The sequence below is a fragment of the Malurus melanocephalus genome, unplaced genomic scaffold (genome assembly GCF_030028575.1).
Source record: "Malurus melanocephalus ecotype Western Australia unplaced genomic scaffold, MMel_1.1 scaffold_262, whole genome shotgun sequence".
NCBI classification, from domain to species: domain Eukaryota; kingdom Metazoa; phylum Chordata; class Aves; order Passeriformes; family Maluridae; genus Malurus; species Malurus melanocephalus.
In genome coordinates this window covers 799,460-816,461 of record NW_026623494.1, presented here as the reverse complement: position 1 = coordinate 816,461, position 17,002 = coordinate 799,460, and the positions used below count along the sequence as shown (strand labels likewise).

The window sequence follows — 17,002 nt, the reverse complement described above, 5'->3', positions numbered from 1 at the left end:
GCCTGTCTGCTGCAGCAGAGTGTGTAACCTTGGGTAGAGCTGAAAGTAAAGTTTCAAATAATTTTTTTGTATCAATGATATTCTCAGGAAAACCGATTTCCAGTTATGTTGGACTTGAAAACCTGATGCTGATGACCCTGAAAGATGGAGAGAAACCAGCTCAGGCTGAACTATGGCATGGACAGGAGAGACTAGACCACCAAATGAGACATAAATAGGATAAGACAATTCATTTCYTCACTTCAAAGAATAGGAAAATGAATTTCTAGGAAGATGCTGAACTGTGGTGAAGGAAGTCAAGGTGCTCATATGAAACATAATACTGGTTTCTTGTGAGGCAGCAAAAMTTGTCTTCTCTTAGCAGGGGGAGAGACTGGTATTGTGTTATAGACAAAGGATGCTGAAGTGCTCTTCATGAAAGGCAGCAATCCAGCGATTGTTGATTGTTTTAATAATGCACATCACAGAAGAGGTTCAGCCCCTTATCTTCTCATGAGATGTGTGTCTCTCATTAGATTTTTTCATTTTCATTGCCTGGCTTTTCCTCAGCAGCTCATTGTATGTTGTATACAAATACATACATACATAAATATACCTACCTATATGTATTCACACACACWTAAATATATGACGAGCATCATCTCCCACACTAGTATGAAGAAAGAACTTTCAGTGTCAGTACTCAAAAGTGATCACATAAAGCCCCAAGAAAATAAGGAACTTTGATATTTTCATACTGATGGATTAAATTAATGAATGTTGGGTGTGCTGAAGAATAAGGTGCCACTGGCAATCTTTAAGCTGAATTAAATGGCAACAACAATAAAATAATCTTCCCTAGTTGAAACAGAAAAATTCCATCCTGGGACTCCTGGAGGTCAGGCTGAGCATCGGGAGACCTATTCCCTCATGTACCCAAAGGATGTTGGAGAATTGTGCTTATTTGATGTATGAACTGTATGGAACAAGATGTTAATCATAGGACTCACATGCACAATAATTGAGTAGGCATATTAGGAAAAGGAACTGCCACAAATTAAATTTTCCTGCCTCTGGGGAATGCCGGTCTGGAAGGTGATACAATCTTATATTTTTCTTCCTTTTTTCTAAAGACTTTCTTGGTTTTTTGATTTTTTTTTTTCAATATAATAGAAAAGAAAATRAAAAGGAAACAAGGCAGGGGGATAACTGCATGTGAAAATAAGTGAAAGATGAGGACTTTGACAAACGCTTGGGAGAATCKACCAAATTGATGAGTATGTTAAATGATGGGATAGATACTGTGGGATCAGGAAGTTAAATGTTGTGTGTGGACAATGCAACATCAGTATGGTAAATTGGTTGTTACTGAAACTGCAGTAGTCCCTGTGTTGCATTGGAGGTGATAACTAACATGAATTCATATCCCAAAACCTGTGTGCAATTTATAAATCTCCTTGGGGAAGTTAAAGTCATGTTGGAAGTTTAAATTAACCTGTGTCATTATTGACGGCTTTTCCTATCCTTTTCCTCCCTGTATTCTAGCTTGGAGAAARCGACCTTTTTCAAGCAGCTTTTAAATGACAATGAGAATAACGTGTGTTTGCAGTGGGTCTTTCAATAATTGCCTTTTTTAATCGATTTTTATTAAAAAAAAAATAGTATTTTCACAAGTAGCAGTGCATGTACTCTGTAAGAGAGAAGCTTATTCGCACTGCCTTACTGTAGGCACCTGTCTAGTTTCCTCAGGCTTCTTTCCTCTGCTTTCAAGGSGGAAGCGATCAGGAGGACTTGGCTTCCAGCTTCTGCAGTACCCTCCAGCAACCAGCCAGTGCCTCCACTTACTCTGTCTCTGCTTAACCTCACAATGTAGGGGCTTGAAGTGAGKCACTGGACTTTTTCTGAAGGTACCYGTATTTAAAGTAATGACTGTGTAAGCCATTTTTATTCTACTTGTTCTGGTTGGCACTGATTGCATCATTCTTAACTGACCRTACGAAAAACAAAAGCTTACATTTGACTATCACAGTGCTACATACAAATGAAAATCCAGTCTCCTATCCAAACATTGGGAATGAAAATGAGTTTTCCAATGTGCTCTGAAAACAAATGAGTTCAGGCTTAGTTGGAGCTGCTGATGAGTAAAAATCAATATTTTTTGTATGTGGTTCACCCTTCTGTGTAAATTTGCACAAATATATGTGGCTGATTTTAATTTTTTATTCACTGTGATTATTATTCTGGACTGTGTGCATGTGAACATGGATGTGGTAGGGTCTTTTATGTTAAAAAAGTGTACATTCATGCATATATGTATATATATGTGCATGTATGTGCACATGCATATTTACTACTCACACACGTGTGAAAATACCCACAGATTGTATGTGTGCATATGTATTTTTGTTTTGTTAAATATATGGTGAATCGATATTACAGAGATTTTACTTTAGAAATTTACTAAATTTAGAAATTTAGAAATTTAGAAATTTAGTTAGAAATTTAGTAAATAGTTTTGACACGTCACTTCACAGTACAGTTTTTATCTCTTGATCGACCATTTCTTGTTTCCTCTCTCTGTCACAGGGTGAAAGAATGATGTGATGGATGTGAATATGGGCCGCTGGTCAGGCTCACGGCTACCTCCGCCATGCCTTGCCCTTCTGATTGTCAAGTTCCTGGCCTCTATTTGCCAGGCGGCTCATGGGACTGCCCCGCTTGGCTTTCACTTCACACATTCCRCTTACAATGCCACGGTGTACGAGAATTCCGCAGCCAGGACCTATGTCAACAGTCAGACGAGGATGGGCATTACCTTGGCCGACCTTTCGTGGGACGTCAAGTACAAGATAGTGTCTGGTGATGATGAGGGCTTTTTTAAAGCAGAGGAGGTTGTCATTGCTGACTTCTGCTTCCTCAGAATAAGGACTAAAGGTGGGAATTCTGCTATATTGAACAGAGAAATCCAGGACAACTATTTATTGATGGTCAAAGGGTCTGTCAGAGGAGAGGACTTGGAAGCATGGACAAAAGTGAACATCCAGGTTTTGGATATGAATGACTTAAGACCTTTGTTTTCACCAACCACATACTCTGTCACAATAGCAGAAAGCACTCCTTTAAGGACTAGCATTGCACAGGTGACCGCAACAGATGCGGATATCGGGTCCAATGGTGAATTTTATTATTACTTTAAAAATAAAGTTGATCTCTTCTCAGTTCATCCTACGAGTGGTGTTATTTCCTTGAGTGGCCGCTTAAACTACGATGAGAAAAACAGATATGACCTTGAGATTTTGGCAGTGGACCGTGGGATGAAGCTTTATGGAAACAATGGTGTAAGCAGCACTGCCAAGCTTTATGTTCACATTGAACGTATAAATGAACATGCCCCCACAATAAATGTAGTAACCCATATTCCCTTCCCATCAGACAAGGAACCTACCTATGCAGTTGTTAACGTTGATGACTTGGATGAAGGAGCCAATGGAGAAATAGAATCTGTTTCCATTGTGGCAGGAGATCCGCTAGAGCAATTCTTTCTGACTAAAGAAGGGAGGTGGATGAATGAGTACAAAATCAAAGAAAGAAAGCCTATTGATTGGGACAGCTTCCCATATGGTTATAACCTGACTCTCCAAGCAAAGGACAAAGGTTCTCCTCAGAAATTTTCTGCGGTCAAACTGGTCCACATTGCTAGCCCTAAGAAAGAAAGTATCCCACTGAAGTTTGAAAAGGAAGCATATGATACTGTGATCAGTGAATTTTCACCTCCTGGTGTGGTAGTTGCAGTAGTTAAGCTGGTGCCTGAGCCTCACGGTGTGGAATACAGGATATCTCCAAGTGAGGATGCCGAGTATTTTAAGATCAATCCCAACACAGGCCTTATTACTACTGCTCGTCCTTTGAAAATCATTGAGAAGGACCTCTACAAATTAGAAGTACATGCAAACAAAGGTGGCGATTTAAAAGCACAGGTTACTGTCAGGTTAGAAGATGCCAAYGATCACACTCCGGAGTTCCAGCAGCTCTCCTACAGCTCATTCGTCAATGAAAGCGTCCCTGTGGGGTCCAGCGTTTTGGCAGTGTCYGCAGTTGATGAAGACAGGGGAGAAAATGGATACATCACATACAGCATTGCCAGTCTGAACTCACTACCATTTACCATTAACCAGTTTACAGGTGTCATCAGCACATCTGAAGAACTGGATTTTGAGTCCTCACCAGAAAGCTACAGATTCATTGTGAGAGCTTCTGACTGGGGTTCTCCCTACCGCCACGAAAGTGAGGTGAATGTCACCATATACATAGGCAATGTCAATGATAACAAACCCCTCTTTGAAAAAGTGGCCTGTCAGGGAGTGATTTCGTCTGATTTTCCTGTTGGTGGTCATATCACGGCTGTTTCTGCAATAGACATAGATGAGTTAGAGCTTGTGAAGTACAAAATAATCTCTGGAAATGAACTTGGCATTTTTTATTTAAATCCAGATTCTGGTGTCCTCCAGCTTAAAAAATCTCTCGTTAACTCTGGAATAAAAAACAGCAATTTTGGCCTTAAGATAACGGCAACTGATGGAGAGAACTTTGCTGATGCGATGTTTGTTAATATTTCAGTAGTTCATGGGAAAGTCTCTTCAAAGACCTTTAGCTGTAGGGAAACTAGAGTTGCTCAGAAGCTGGCAGAAAAATTGCTCAAAAAGGCAAAAGCAAATGTGAAGCTGAATTTAGAAGATGGTTTTCTTGATTTCTATTCGGTCAACAGGCAGGCACCACATTTTGATAAATCCTTTCCTACGGATGTAAAGGTTTCAGAGGATCTGCCGGTTGGTGCCACCATCCTGAGGATAAAAGCCTATGATGCAGACTCAGGCTTTAATGGAAGAGTACTTTATACAATTTCTGATGGTAATGTAGATAGCTGTTTCAACATTGACATGGAGATGGGGATACTTAGTGTTCTCATGCCCTTGGACCGTGAAAAAACAGAGCTCTATCTCCTTAATATTACAATTTATGATTTAGGTAACCCTCAGAAATCTGCGTGGAGACTGCTGACTGTCACTGTGGAGGATGCAAATGACAACAAGCCTGTTTTTCTACAGGATAGTTACTCGGTTAATATTTTAGAAAGTACAAGTCTTGGTACAGAGATTATCCAGGTGGAAGCCAGAGATAAAGACCTTGGAGCTAATGGTGAAGTGACTTACTCAGTGCTGACAGACACCCATCAATTTGCTATYAACAGTTCCACGGGAGTGGTGTATGTTGCAGATCAACTAGACCGGGAAGCAAAAGCAAACTACACCCTGAAGATTGAGGCTAGGGACAGAGCAGAGAGTGGCCATCAGCAGTTCTCCGTCGTGCCTCTGAAGGTTTTTTTGGATGACGTTAACGACTGCTCTCCAGCCTTTATCCCATCCAGCTACAATGTGAAAGTCCTGGAGGACCTGCCGGTTGGCACTGTCATAGCTTGGCTGGAAACTCACGATCCGGACCTGGGCTTGGGAGGCCAAGTCCGCTACTCGCTGGTGAACGATTACAACGGGCGGTTCGAGATCGACAAAGCCAGTGGTGCCATCCGCCTCAACAAGGAGCTCGACTACGAGAAGCAACAGTTCTACAACCTGACTGTGCGTGCCAAGGACAARGGGCGCCCCGTTTCCCTCTCTTCTCTTTCTTTCGTGGAAGTTGAAGTGGTGGATGTTAACGAAAACCTTTATACCCCCTATTTTCCTGACTTCGCTGTCATTGGATCTGTAAAGGAGAACTCCCGCATTGGTACAAGTGTTTTGCAAGTTGTTGCTCGAGATGAGGACTCTGGAAGAGATGGGGAGATCCAGTATTCCATCAGGGAYGGCAGTGGCCTGGGGAGATTCAGCATAGATGAAGAAACTGGTGAGTTTTGTTTCTGATTTACTTTCTCCTTCGTAGTGGTTTTCTTTTTGCAAAACCAAAGCTTAGGAATAATTGTTTTCTACCCTTAAGAAGAAATTAACTTCTTAACAGGCAAAATAAAATTATAAAGAMAGATTTTCCAGGAACAACAATGATATGATTTAATTACCTGGTTACATTCATACTCTGTGGATGTGAAATAGTACACTTTTGTTTTCAGCAGCTRTGTGTGACTCCACTTAGAGGGCAGTGATAGTTACAGAATGACTTGCTTTCRGTCATTGCATTATCTTGTTGATCGTTGTAAGTTACTCAGGTCACCTCCACAGAGTAACAGTGCTCATGACCTTTAATCCAGTGTTAAACCCAATGAAAGGAGATAAGRAGCATGAAACAAAGATTATTTTGTTCTAAAACCTATTTGCGGTCTAGTTCTTGTTGTTGGGAGTAATTTTTCATGGGAATGATTCTGAAATGATACGCCATCCTGTGCAATGCACTTTGTTGTAGTGTAGTGTTCCATCAGTGTTGATGTGCTTATGTAAAAGGTAGAAATCAAGGGAAAAGTTCATAACTGTAAATGAACTGTGCTAGTTTCCCTTTGGTGGTGGTGGGATTATAAATATTGATGTTAGAAAGCATTGTTGATACAGTGAAGGTTTTTAAGACGCTCAACTTTACTACCACGCCACCCTACTGGAAAATACTCAAAATGCTAAATATAGAAGTGTGTTTAGTAAAACACTTAAAAAACTGGCTGTTTAAATGTCTGATGGTTGTTGGGAGTAATGGTACAGCTGTGCACCACTAGAAGTAGTGAGGAAATTAGAAAATATTAGTCAACAGTTTCAGAAATTACATTAAATATGTTAAGTCTGTGGGTTTACTGTGGTTTGTATGTCTTTTTCTGAAGCTTTTAATTGAGAATGTGGTATTAAACATAAGATTAAAATGTATGTTTTGGCAAATTCAAACTGTTTAATCAAATGTCAACTTTCTAAACTGAACGTTATGAAAAACAGACGACTTTACAAATTCTGTGGCTCTCATCTAAGTATAAGCAGAGAAAAATATTTTTGTTCTATTTTTGCTACAGATTCGCTGCTACAGCTGTACACAGATGATTGCAGTCAAAACCTTATGTCCAGAAACATCAGACTTGAGTGTCAGAAGTCAAGAGGGCTCRTGGTCTAATTTCCAGGAATGTTAGGAGCTCCCATATCCTACAGTGCTAATAGCAGTTGAAGKCATTCAGGCAGCATTATTTAGACAGTTGGAAATGTATTTAAATTTTAAGCTCCTGCATTTTGAAATGTTGTGCTACCTACTTACTGAGTGGCATCAACTTCATCTCAATGAGTTCTTTATAAAGCGATGGGAGGTTGGTCCACATGTTGCAGTTTTGATACAGAAATCTCTGTATTCAGCATTTATTGAACTTAAAAGAACTGGTAGGGAGAGTAGCTCTTTGCAAGTCACTTATAACTAAAATAACCAGTTTTTTACCCTGTGCCTACACTAGTAGAGGTGATGGCCTAGAATAAGCTAGGTCCCCTGTTCAGTAAAGCGCAAACCATGTTTTAACATGAGCAGGAATTGTGCTCAATATTCCACATTGAACATACTTTATTTCTTTCCAAAATTGAAATATATTTTGTGGAGAGAAAGAAAGACCTGAAACTCCAAAATTTCAAATATTTTTCTGCCTTTCACTCTTTCATGAGTGTTACATGAAAAYGGACCAACCTGTGCTATTTCTCTTAATCATTTTAGAAGAGACTTGATAATCCAGCAGATCAAAACATCTGGCATTCTTGTTCTKTTTTCCCCAAATGTTCAATACAATCTAAGCCTTCTTGAAAGCAATTTGAAGAGCACTTTGGGTGCAGAGCTGCAGCCAGGGCGATGTGGAGGGCAGGGCTTCAGGGTTACCCTGGGTCGTGCTGTTGTAAGCTGAATGCAGAATTTGACCTTCTGTGTCAAAYAGAATGCAACATTAATACTCTGCTATTGAACTGGTGGCAACTTAAATGCTGCTGAATGATGAATCAGCTTTCTAGCTGTAGAAAAGGGCTTAAGTCACATATTGAATTAATTTATAAAGAGATAGCTGTTTATTTACTTTCAGCRCAGTTCATTTGTCACTTTTAAACTGACCAACTGTATTGGCTTATGTCCCRTCTTTCCTGAAATTTGTGAAGGTAAGCAGGAGTGTGAAGTACAACAAATCAATATTTTTGGCTGCTGCCTTAATGAAAAGATGACTGCAGCATCCATTATAATCATTAGGATATAAACTGGGCCAAATTCATCCTGATGTGTGGGCAGGCTGGACTGCAGGCAAGGCTGTGCTTTCAGCAAAATTCTGCACAAGYGCATTATTTTTATTTTTCTGAAGTATTACATCTTAATGGTGCTGCCCTGTGTGTTGAGTGAGATGTGCTTTTACTCCTTGAGGCACATTGATACTGAGGAGTTGAAAYGATGCCAGGATACCTGAGGAGAAGCAGGCGTTCATGATGCATTCACACTGCACCATGTGGCTGCATGTTTGTTGTTATGGTGGCTTCTTCTTCCGCTGCAGATGTATAAAGGTGCATCTGGAAAAAATGAGGACCAGGGGAGATTTTGTCACTCTCTACARCTGCCTGAAAGGAGGTTGTGGTAAGGTAGGGATGAGTCTGCTCTCYRAGTAACAAGYGGCAGGACAAGAAGAAATGGCCAGGAGAGGTTTAGATTKGGTATTAGGGRAAATWTATTCACYRAAAGTGTTCAGAAAAAATGTGGATGTTGCACKCAGAGCYATAGCTYAGTGATGGGCTTGGCAGTGCCTGKTTTATGGTTGGACTCAATGATCTTAGMGGCCTTTTCYAGATTAAATGATTCTGTGATCTAACTCCACCAAGCTTCATCTGGCTCGTGGTGTGGGTTCCACATTGTATTCAGATCAAACAGTGGATTGTGTTCAGTGAGCTTAGGAGTCTGCTCTGTGTTGGTCCATATGGATCCCTCTGCCCAGTGTAGATGTGCAAATCTGTGCTGCTGCAGTTTGGTAAGAGATGTACCATGGGGCTGAGCCTGGAGTTCCCATCCTACAGTGCTGCTCTTTGCCTCATATCACATAGAATTGTGACATGGAAGATTATTGTTGTTACAGCACTCACTGCTAAATACTCCAGTTAATTCGTGGTGGTAACCAGAAGCATAGTGAGTGTTTGCCAACTAGAAGTGTGAATCACTTCCAATTTGCTTCAGTGGATTTACATTCCATTTCCAGAAGCCAGAGCCAGTACAAGTCTGTAAATAAATAGAAAGYCCCCTGAAGTGGATGGCTGCAGTTCCTGACAGTTCAGCTCCATCTGTGGTTTTCCACTACCTTAGACAGAAAATGAAATTTCTCATGAGTTTAGAAGTCAATCATGATTCATAGCTAAAAGTCTGGTTTAAGACTTACCTAGAGGTTAAAAAAATGGAGGAACTTTTTATTAATAAAGAACTCTTATTTCTGAACACAATAGATATTGAGTTTGTCTCCAGCCCAGGTGTACAGTTCAAACTCATTGATTTTCTATCTTCATTGAAATGTTTATTGGCTGTTGATATAAATGTCATGAACTTGCCATTTAAGAACCTTGCATCAAGGAACATGTACTATGATCCTGCCGTTTATGGTTTCTCATTTTCCTTCTGTCTCCTGTTCAGAACTGGTTTTTTTTGTTGTTTTGTTTGTTTCTTTGGCTTGTTGTTTTTGTGTTTTTTTTTTCTTTTTGCTTATTTTTTCATCCCTCTCATTCTCTTGGAATCCAGAGATGTAATCTGTTATGAAATATGGTTGTTTACAATGAGAACTAGCCACTGCAGGCTTCTTCAAGTCAACAGAAACAATCAACTGAGAAACATGATGATTTCAGCCTAATGTGAAAACATGAAATAAGTTGGGTGAATCATGTGCAAGGGTCTTTGTGAGAGTAGCTCAGGTAGAAGTCTTCACTCAGTGTATTACTTTGGTCAGACATAGCCCGTCCCTGTTAACTGTAAGCCAACTGGGCACAAGAATATATAAGGTCAGCTTTACTGCTGGGTAATTTGTGGTGACTCCTCTCTATGAGATGCATAGTTTTAATCTAATTTCAAAAAATTATCTTTCATTCTTGAACCCATACATAGCTKCATTTGTGGAAATAAAAAGTGGAAAAAAGGTTTTTAATAGTGTAGGGATGAGAGTTATGTAAATAATACTTTATGATTTTTCATTTTCTGAGAATGCAGTGTTAGAGCATCCCACCCTCTTTTCTATCTATAGAAACTGATAAATATCTGATGTTTTGATCTTACTTGTGGAAGTAGTTGGTAACCTTCCCCTTGTACAAGTCTGGTGGTACAGAGAAGCTGAGCCATTTCTTCATCTTTACTGCTTCCTGCCTGCTGTGCACCTCCACTCTCTTTGCCTGTCTGCTGATTGCTGTTCCTGAGAAGAAAATTGTGTAAAGCCCACAAGTTTGGGCTCTGGATCTCTGGATTGTTGTAACACAAAATGAGCAGAGTCATGGTAAAAAAAATTGTGGGATGAGAGTGTACTCTGAGGTTCCATCGTAGGTTAGCTCTAATAGTTATGACTGCTCTTGTGGAAATGGTCTCTGTCAGAGGTCCTACACTGCCTTATTAAAAACCTGGATTTTCTCAGCTCTGGTATATACGCCTCATAGTGCTGATCCCAGAGTGAAGTGCTGTATTTTTCTTGTCTCAGAAGCTCATGGTGAGTCCAACAAACACATATGGGTTTACGGGATCACCTGCCTTGGGTGACTAAATGCCATCTATCAGAACCTCTTTTCTGGCTGCAGTGGAGATTTGAACAACTGGTGGGAGTGCCTGACTTCTTGAAAGGTTGAGTTAGTTCAGTTATTCCTAGCCTAAATGCTGGAATCTTCCTTCTCATTTTTTAATGATTTGTAGTTCTGCTGAACAGCATTTCTTAGCTCCACTTTTTAGTTTGGCATCTGTTTCTACATGTAAATGTAACAGCCTGGCTCTCAAAGAGTTTCTATATTTACCCCTATGCTACCATGGATGTACTGGTAATAGCAAATGATCAAAGTGAAGTCTAGAAGAGCAGAGAGACGAGACACACTCAGCATCTTCTGCTGTAGAGGCTTCTGTAGGGTTTGTCAGATTTGTATGGCAGCATCCTGACATGCAGGGAATGACTAACTCCACTGCACAGGTGGGGAAGCTGAAGAAACAAGTCTATTACTGGTTCTCAGGAAAGCATGGATACTTTCATGGAGACTGAAGTATCATTGAAATTTAGCACAAAGACAAAGCAGWAGTACTAATGAAATGCTTATGGGATCCTTAATGTTCTTGCAAAGCCCATAAGCATGGAGTTAAATAATACTTTCAAAACTTACTGACTTTAGTTCTTAAGGTTTTTCAAGATTAAGTCCCTTGCCTTTCATTAAAACTTTAAATTTAGGCGTTAGCCAATACTAATTTCTCCCCCTGTAGAGGACCTCTGATAAGAATGCAAGCTGTAGATGACCCTGTAACTTGCTATCTTTAGGTATTTCAGCCCTGAGAGTCACATTAACAAGCCAGTCCCGTCTTTCACTGTGCTGAAAGCTTAAAGGTACTGTTAAAGGGAGGTAGAGTTCAAAGTATTACAGACTCCATGGGTTTATTTATGGTGGTGGGGATAGTCATCTGATCTTCTATTTGGATACCTCAAGAGTGATAGAAATGCTTGACARACTGTGGCTAAAGCAGGCAGTTGGTGCTGGAAAATCCTAATCATGGCTTCACATGACTAATAATGGAAACTAGAAACACCAGATTATATAGTTTACAATAAACCAGACCAACCTGCACTGTTACATCTATTTGGCAGAACAGAATAAGTTTATTGCTTCAGATTCCTTGCATCTTCTCGCTGTCTTCTAAAATAGTTTTCAGTTATTGTGTATGCAGGTTGAAGGATACTTTCATTTACTACAGTTTGAGTGGTTTGATAAATATTTATGTAGGACCATTGCTAGGGTTTCCTTGAAAAAAAATGAAGTAAAATGAAAATGGTTTGTGATACATGCTTTTCTCGAGTCACTTTTTTAATTTTATGAGGGCGTGTAGGAGCTGGTGGGTGGATCTGGGTGGACTCACTGGCGKAATTGAATTCACTGTAGAGTTTCGAGACATTACTATTATGGATGTTCTTCATCTTCCGGGAGAATGTAGGCAAATTGCATTACCCAGAGCCAATATTTTGAAGCCACTTTATTATCCCAGGCTTCTAAACCCAATTTTCAAAGTAACTTGAGGCCATACCACAAGAGAAATGAGGGTGGGTGTTGCTAGGAGGTGGCTTGGGAAAGAGGGTTGCCCACAGAGGAGGCACTTGCAGCAGGCACTCATGAGATCATCAGCTCTCAGCCCATCCCTGGTGCCTCTCCTGAGCAGCCCCTTTGGGAAGGAGTGTGCCAGATGGATCACAGAGCACAGTCCTGGCCAAAATCTGGTCTGTCAGCCTGTATCTGTGTCAGGCATGAATAAAGCATTCCTGAGAGCAGCTATTTCTGAGCCTGTGGTACTGTGTTAGCATTGTTCTGTGAGTTATCTCTGGCAGCTTTTAACAGTGCATGTGTTTGTTCATATAGGATTTCCAGTTTTGGGAAAACAATTGTTAACATTTTTATTTTTCTTTAAAATTAGTTGTGGTAGAAAACCGATAATTTATATACAAACTCTGTGTCTGTGTGTTTATAATTTCCCTGTCATTTCTACATGTAAATTAGTAAGGAACARGGCTTGTGTTAGTTTCACTGGAGCAAATTTGTTTAACTTACTTTTAATAATATGAACCCTAAAACAATGCATCAGCTTATGAAAATACTTACTTTAAAAGGCTCTGAGAATCATGCTGACATACTTTCAAAGTCTCCTAAGTGAGGCCAGCCATGCAGAATTGTTCCATTCAAGCTGTTCAGCTCTCTAGGCTTTATATCCCATGAAACAGCTCACAACGTACAATTTTTATAGCTAGCTGTAATTTGCATGCTTTCCCTTCTTTGGAAAACGTTTAGACAATCTCCTTTATTATTCAGGATGCTCCTGGTGATAGGACATTYTGTCTCAATCTCCAAGTAATTTATTTATTAATAAAGAAATGTGTAGTCAGTATTTCCTCCTGTCACCTTTATTACCCCTGAGAGATGTTTCCAAGAGCATTTTGTATTATGTGTTCTCTTATTCTCTCCCTTAGTGGATAATCCCCGAAGTCACCTCTGCATTAGCTTGTGCATCACCATCCATTAAATTATACCCAGGTGTTGCTGCAGAAAGCTTATCTCCAAGGTGCCAGCAAAGGGACCGAGCCACAGGGTAGTGAGTTTGATGATATTAGAGGAAAATTGACTTCCAGTGTCTGCTGTTCATTCTGAGCACATGAGCACCAGCTTTATCCTGGCATCACTTCAGACCATGAGCAGCAATTCATGGTAGTTCAGAGGAAACTGGAGAAAAGTCCGTTTTAGCAGTTCCAAAGCACCAATGGAAGCCAAGGGCATTGAGAAGCAATGCTGTTTGTGAAAAACCGCGGGCTTACGAGCATATGGAGGGCAATATGAGCGCTCCTCTCTTCCAGGGATATACTGAGGAGGATGTTTGGACATTGTCTAAGATTACATGGAGCCATTCTGTTGTACTGCCTAATCCTTTTCTGTAACAAGTCCAAGAGAGAGATCTCCACTGGCCAATAAAACTGAGGACACATTTTGCTATCTGACCTTGCAGCAGGTTGTGTGGCTTTTTAGGGAGCAGTAGAACTGGGCAGAGTTAATCAGGAATTTATGGGGCTGGTTCAGAATGATAACACTGGACTGATCATAGTTCTCTTCCCCTGCTTGAATACATAGGTAGGCTCCAGAATTTACCTTGGAAGCTGGATTACAGTGTACTTTTTATAAAGCTGTTTGCAGTTCAAGGACTACAAGTAATGGTTAATCAGACAGTTGCTTTGAAAGCTTTTCCAAGCTTTCATTGCTCTCATTGCTAAAAATTTGTGTCATATTTTAAGGCTGTTTGGCTAATTTCGGCATTCAAATCTTGGAACTTGTTAGGTGTTTGCCAACAAGGTAAAAATAAAATTAAATTAAAAAGCCCTCCCACTGTTAGATCTCTGAATTCGCATATATGTGTTTACCTGAAGATAGAGGTTTGGACATGAGCTTCTATAGCTCATGGAACAGATTCTTTTAATCTGTAGTCTGCTGTTTAATGTAAACATCTTTATTACATTTTATACACTTATGGTGTCTTATTAGCGTTGAAGTGTTGCCAATGAGAAATAACTGAGAGAAAGCCAAACAGAGTGCATGTGGGGAGGGGGATTTCATTGCAGTTGGTTTGCATTAGGTGTTTGCATCAATATATTGGTGTGTTTCTCACTGTTAAGCTGTCCACTGGCATTGACCTGGTCATTTTGTCAATGCCCAATAAAAGGGGTAGATCACTTGTGGCAAGAAGTTTGTCACAAGTGTTGCTGCAGTGTTCCATCAGAGCGGGGAGTGTGTGAAAGTGTAGGACTGTGCTTTGTTCCCTCTGAGCATAGAGCTGTGGGTCTGCAGAGAGCTATGGTGCACRCCAGCACATCCCCCACTTAAATGATTGGGGATTATCAGAACGTGCTGTGGCACTCAGCACCCCTCCAYTGAGGTACTGGTGTTGATTTTTTGCTCTCAGATGTCTCAGCTTTGCAGCTGTTACTGGAGACAGCCTGGTTACCACAACCCCCCTTGAGAAGGAGGCAGCCTGAAGCTACTTCTCTTAAGAAATGCTTTTCAATTACTTTGATATTTTCATCTTGGAGTTGAGMAAAATGTGCTCACTGTGAGTGACAGTTCTTCAAGGTGGTGAACTGGGAAGGGGAGAGTAATCTGATTGTATGTGGTTTCAAACAGCTGTGTCCACAGTGCCATGGCAAGATCTGCCTTCTTTCCCAGCTGAAGCCTTTGGTTCTTCAGTTTTACTAAAATATGCACAGTGAATTATTTTCTGATTTTAGATCTTTGCAGCCCATAAGGAATTATATGTGTCTTTATTCGTGGATTTTTCATCTTCATTTGAAAATTTACTGAGAATTTGTGTTCTGGAAATGTAACTTTACGCATAGGTCATTAAAAATGGTTTTACTTCTCACCAGTGTTTCAGTTTATGAGGTAAAGATTTGGCTAAAAAAAGAAAAGAAACCGTTACTGTGAATCAGTTTTTTTTTTTTTTTTCCCAAAAAACTTTACTTTTACAAGAGAATAACTATGGGATTTAATTAAATTTGCCGGAATACTTCACAGTCCCAGAACACCTTTCATCTAAAATGCACAGATTATTTTCCACATTTTAATGAAGGAAGCTCTTTGATGTCCAATGTTTATGTAGTTTCCCATTTTATTGAAAGGTGTAGATAAGTTAATAGTTTGAGGATTTTTTCTCTTTTTTTTTTTTTTGCAGGGGGGATGACAATGCAGGAATTCATTAAAAGCCATGGGAACTTCAGGTATTTGGCATCTTCATGATGAGCCTGTACTTAGCTGTAGTGAATAGTGGTGGATGGGACAGAGTCTTCTGACTCCCAGCATGTTTTTCCACATGAAACCACCCTTCTTACACTTGACAGGGTCCCAGATCTGGCTTTTAAAGGAATGGATTTTACTTTTCCTTTTTGAGGTAGTTGGTAAGGATGAACTGGTTTGGTTGCTATGCTCTGCTTACACTGATTCTTTTGGGTGGCACTGAGTGCTCTGAGCGGCTCTGGAGGCTTTCCCACTATGGCATGGACTTCCCACCATGGGGTGGACTTCCCAGTACAGAGCAGCCTCCCTCTTTTTACCCTTTCCCAGCACTGCCCTTCAGMGACACTCACCTCATCCTGTACTTTAACAAAATCCTGAACACAGCAGATTGAACTCCAGTGAGCTCCTGGTACAGCTTCCATTGGAAACCTGACAAGCATTGAATGCTCTCACTCCCACAGTASCAGGATAGGGCAATGTGTTCTGTGCTGTCTGCACCTCAGATCAGTGGTGTGTCTTCATCCCCCCGATGAGCAGTCACAGCACACATTTGCTAATGAGATGAGATGCTTTTTGCAAGTGTGTGGCTCCTCTGCAACCCAGTGTGGCTCTGCCTTTAATGAGGTATCTTCCTTTTTGGAACATTCAGTGTGGGCAGTAGTTCAGTGTGGGCAGCAAGCTGCTTCTGAGGTACAGAATGTCATGCTGGAGAAAAGCAAAATAATCCAAAAAGGAAGATTTGTGCCCATGGTGACATTTGTGGAGGAGATGGGGGCTGTTTAAGAGGCAGGGCCAGGACTGGCATTTAGCTTGCTGGTTAAAGGGTAAATAGCAAAATCTGTTTCATAAATGTGACCTAATCAATTTAGAACTGGTGATTCTAAAGTTTACCCCTCTGCCAATTTATTAAACCAATTGCAGCTTCTCTAAAAGTGGAAGGTAATATCTACATTRTGTCAGAATTTTCTCAACTATAGAGATTGAATTTGTTGATGCTGGAAGTGGAAAAATTCATTCAGCTGKTGGATGTTGTTGGCTGTATCCATTGCTGCATTGCAAAGTGCTCTACTCYGATATTGTTAGGAGCACAGAAGGGTTTGTCTTTGTGTAAACATACCAGTGTTTAAAACTTTTTGCATATGCTTCTTCTGTTTCATGGGGATTTCCTTTAATTGCTTAATCTCTCATAATGAACATTAATCTTTCACTGGCAAAGATAAAATCCAGCTAATTCTCAGAAAATCTGTTGTTCTTTCTCTGTACCCACAAATTAAAACTCATCTGATAACAGTTGAAAGCTCCAGGCATTTAATGTGGTCAGAAATAACTGGCTGGTCACAATGTCAATTGGAATCTAGTCTACTGGAACAAGAGGGCTTGGACTCTCCTGGCAAGTCCCTGGAGGGAATGGGAACCTTGTAAAGGGTCCATGGATCCCATTTCCCTGGCCACCTGGATAAAGGAGACACAGTCTTACCCGTGAGGCTCCTAAAGGGCTGATTTATGCACAAAAACCCTTGGTTGCATTTATGGGCCTTGCAAACACAAACCATTTTGGAAGAGCT

General features: G+C 40.4%; 1 protein-coding gene across 3 annotated transcripts in view; it reads left to right on the top strand.

The window, feature by feature from the left end:
- The first annotated feature begins 2,572 nt into the window (after positions 1 to 2,572).
- Positions 2,573 to 17,002, top strand: part of FAT3 (FAT atypical cadherin 3) — a 308,169-nt gene continuing 293,739 nt past the window's right edge. For all 3 annotated transcript variants that reach the window (XM_057375897.1, XM_057375896.1, XM_057375894.1), the window contains exon 1: positions 2,573 to 5,877. In XM_057375897.1, coding sequence (XP_057231880.1) covers positions 2,583 to 5,877 — 3,295 coding nt within the window. In that variant the 5' untranslated portion in view covers positions 2,573 to 2,582. The remainder of the gene's footprint in view (positions 5,878 to 17,002) is intronic.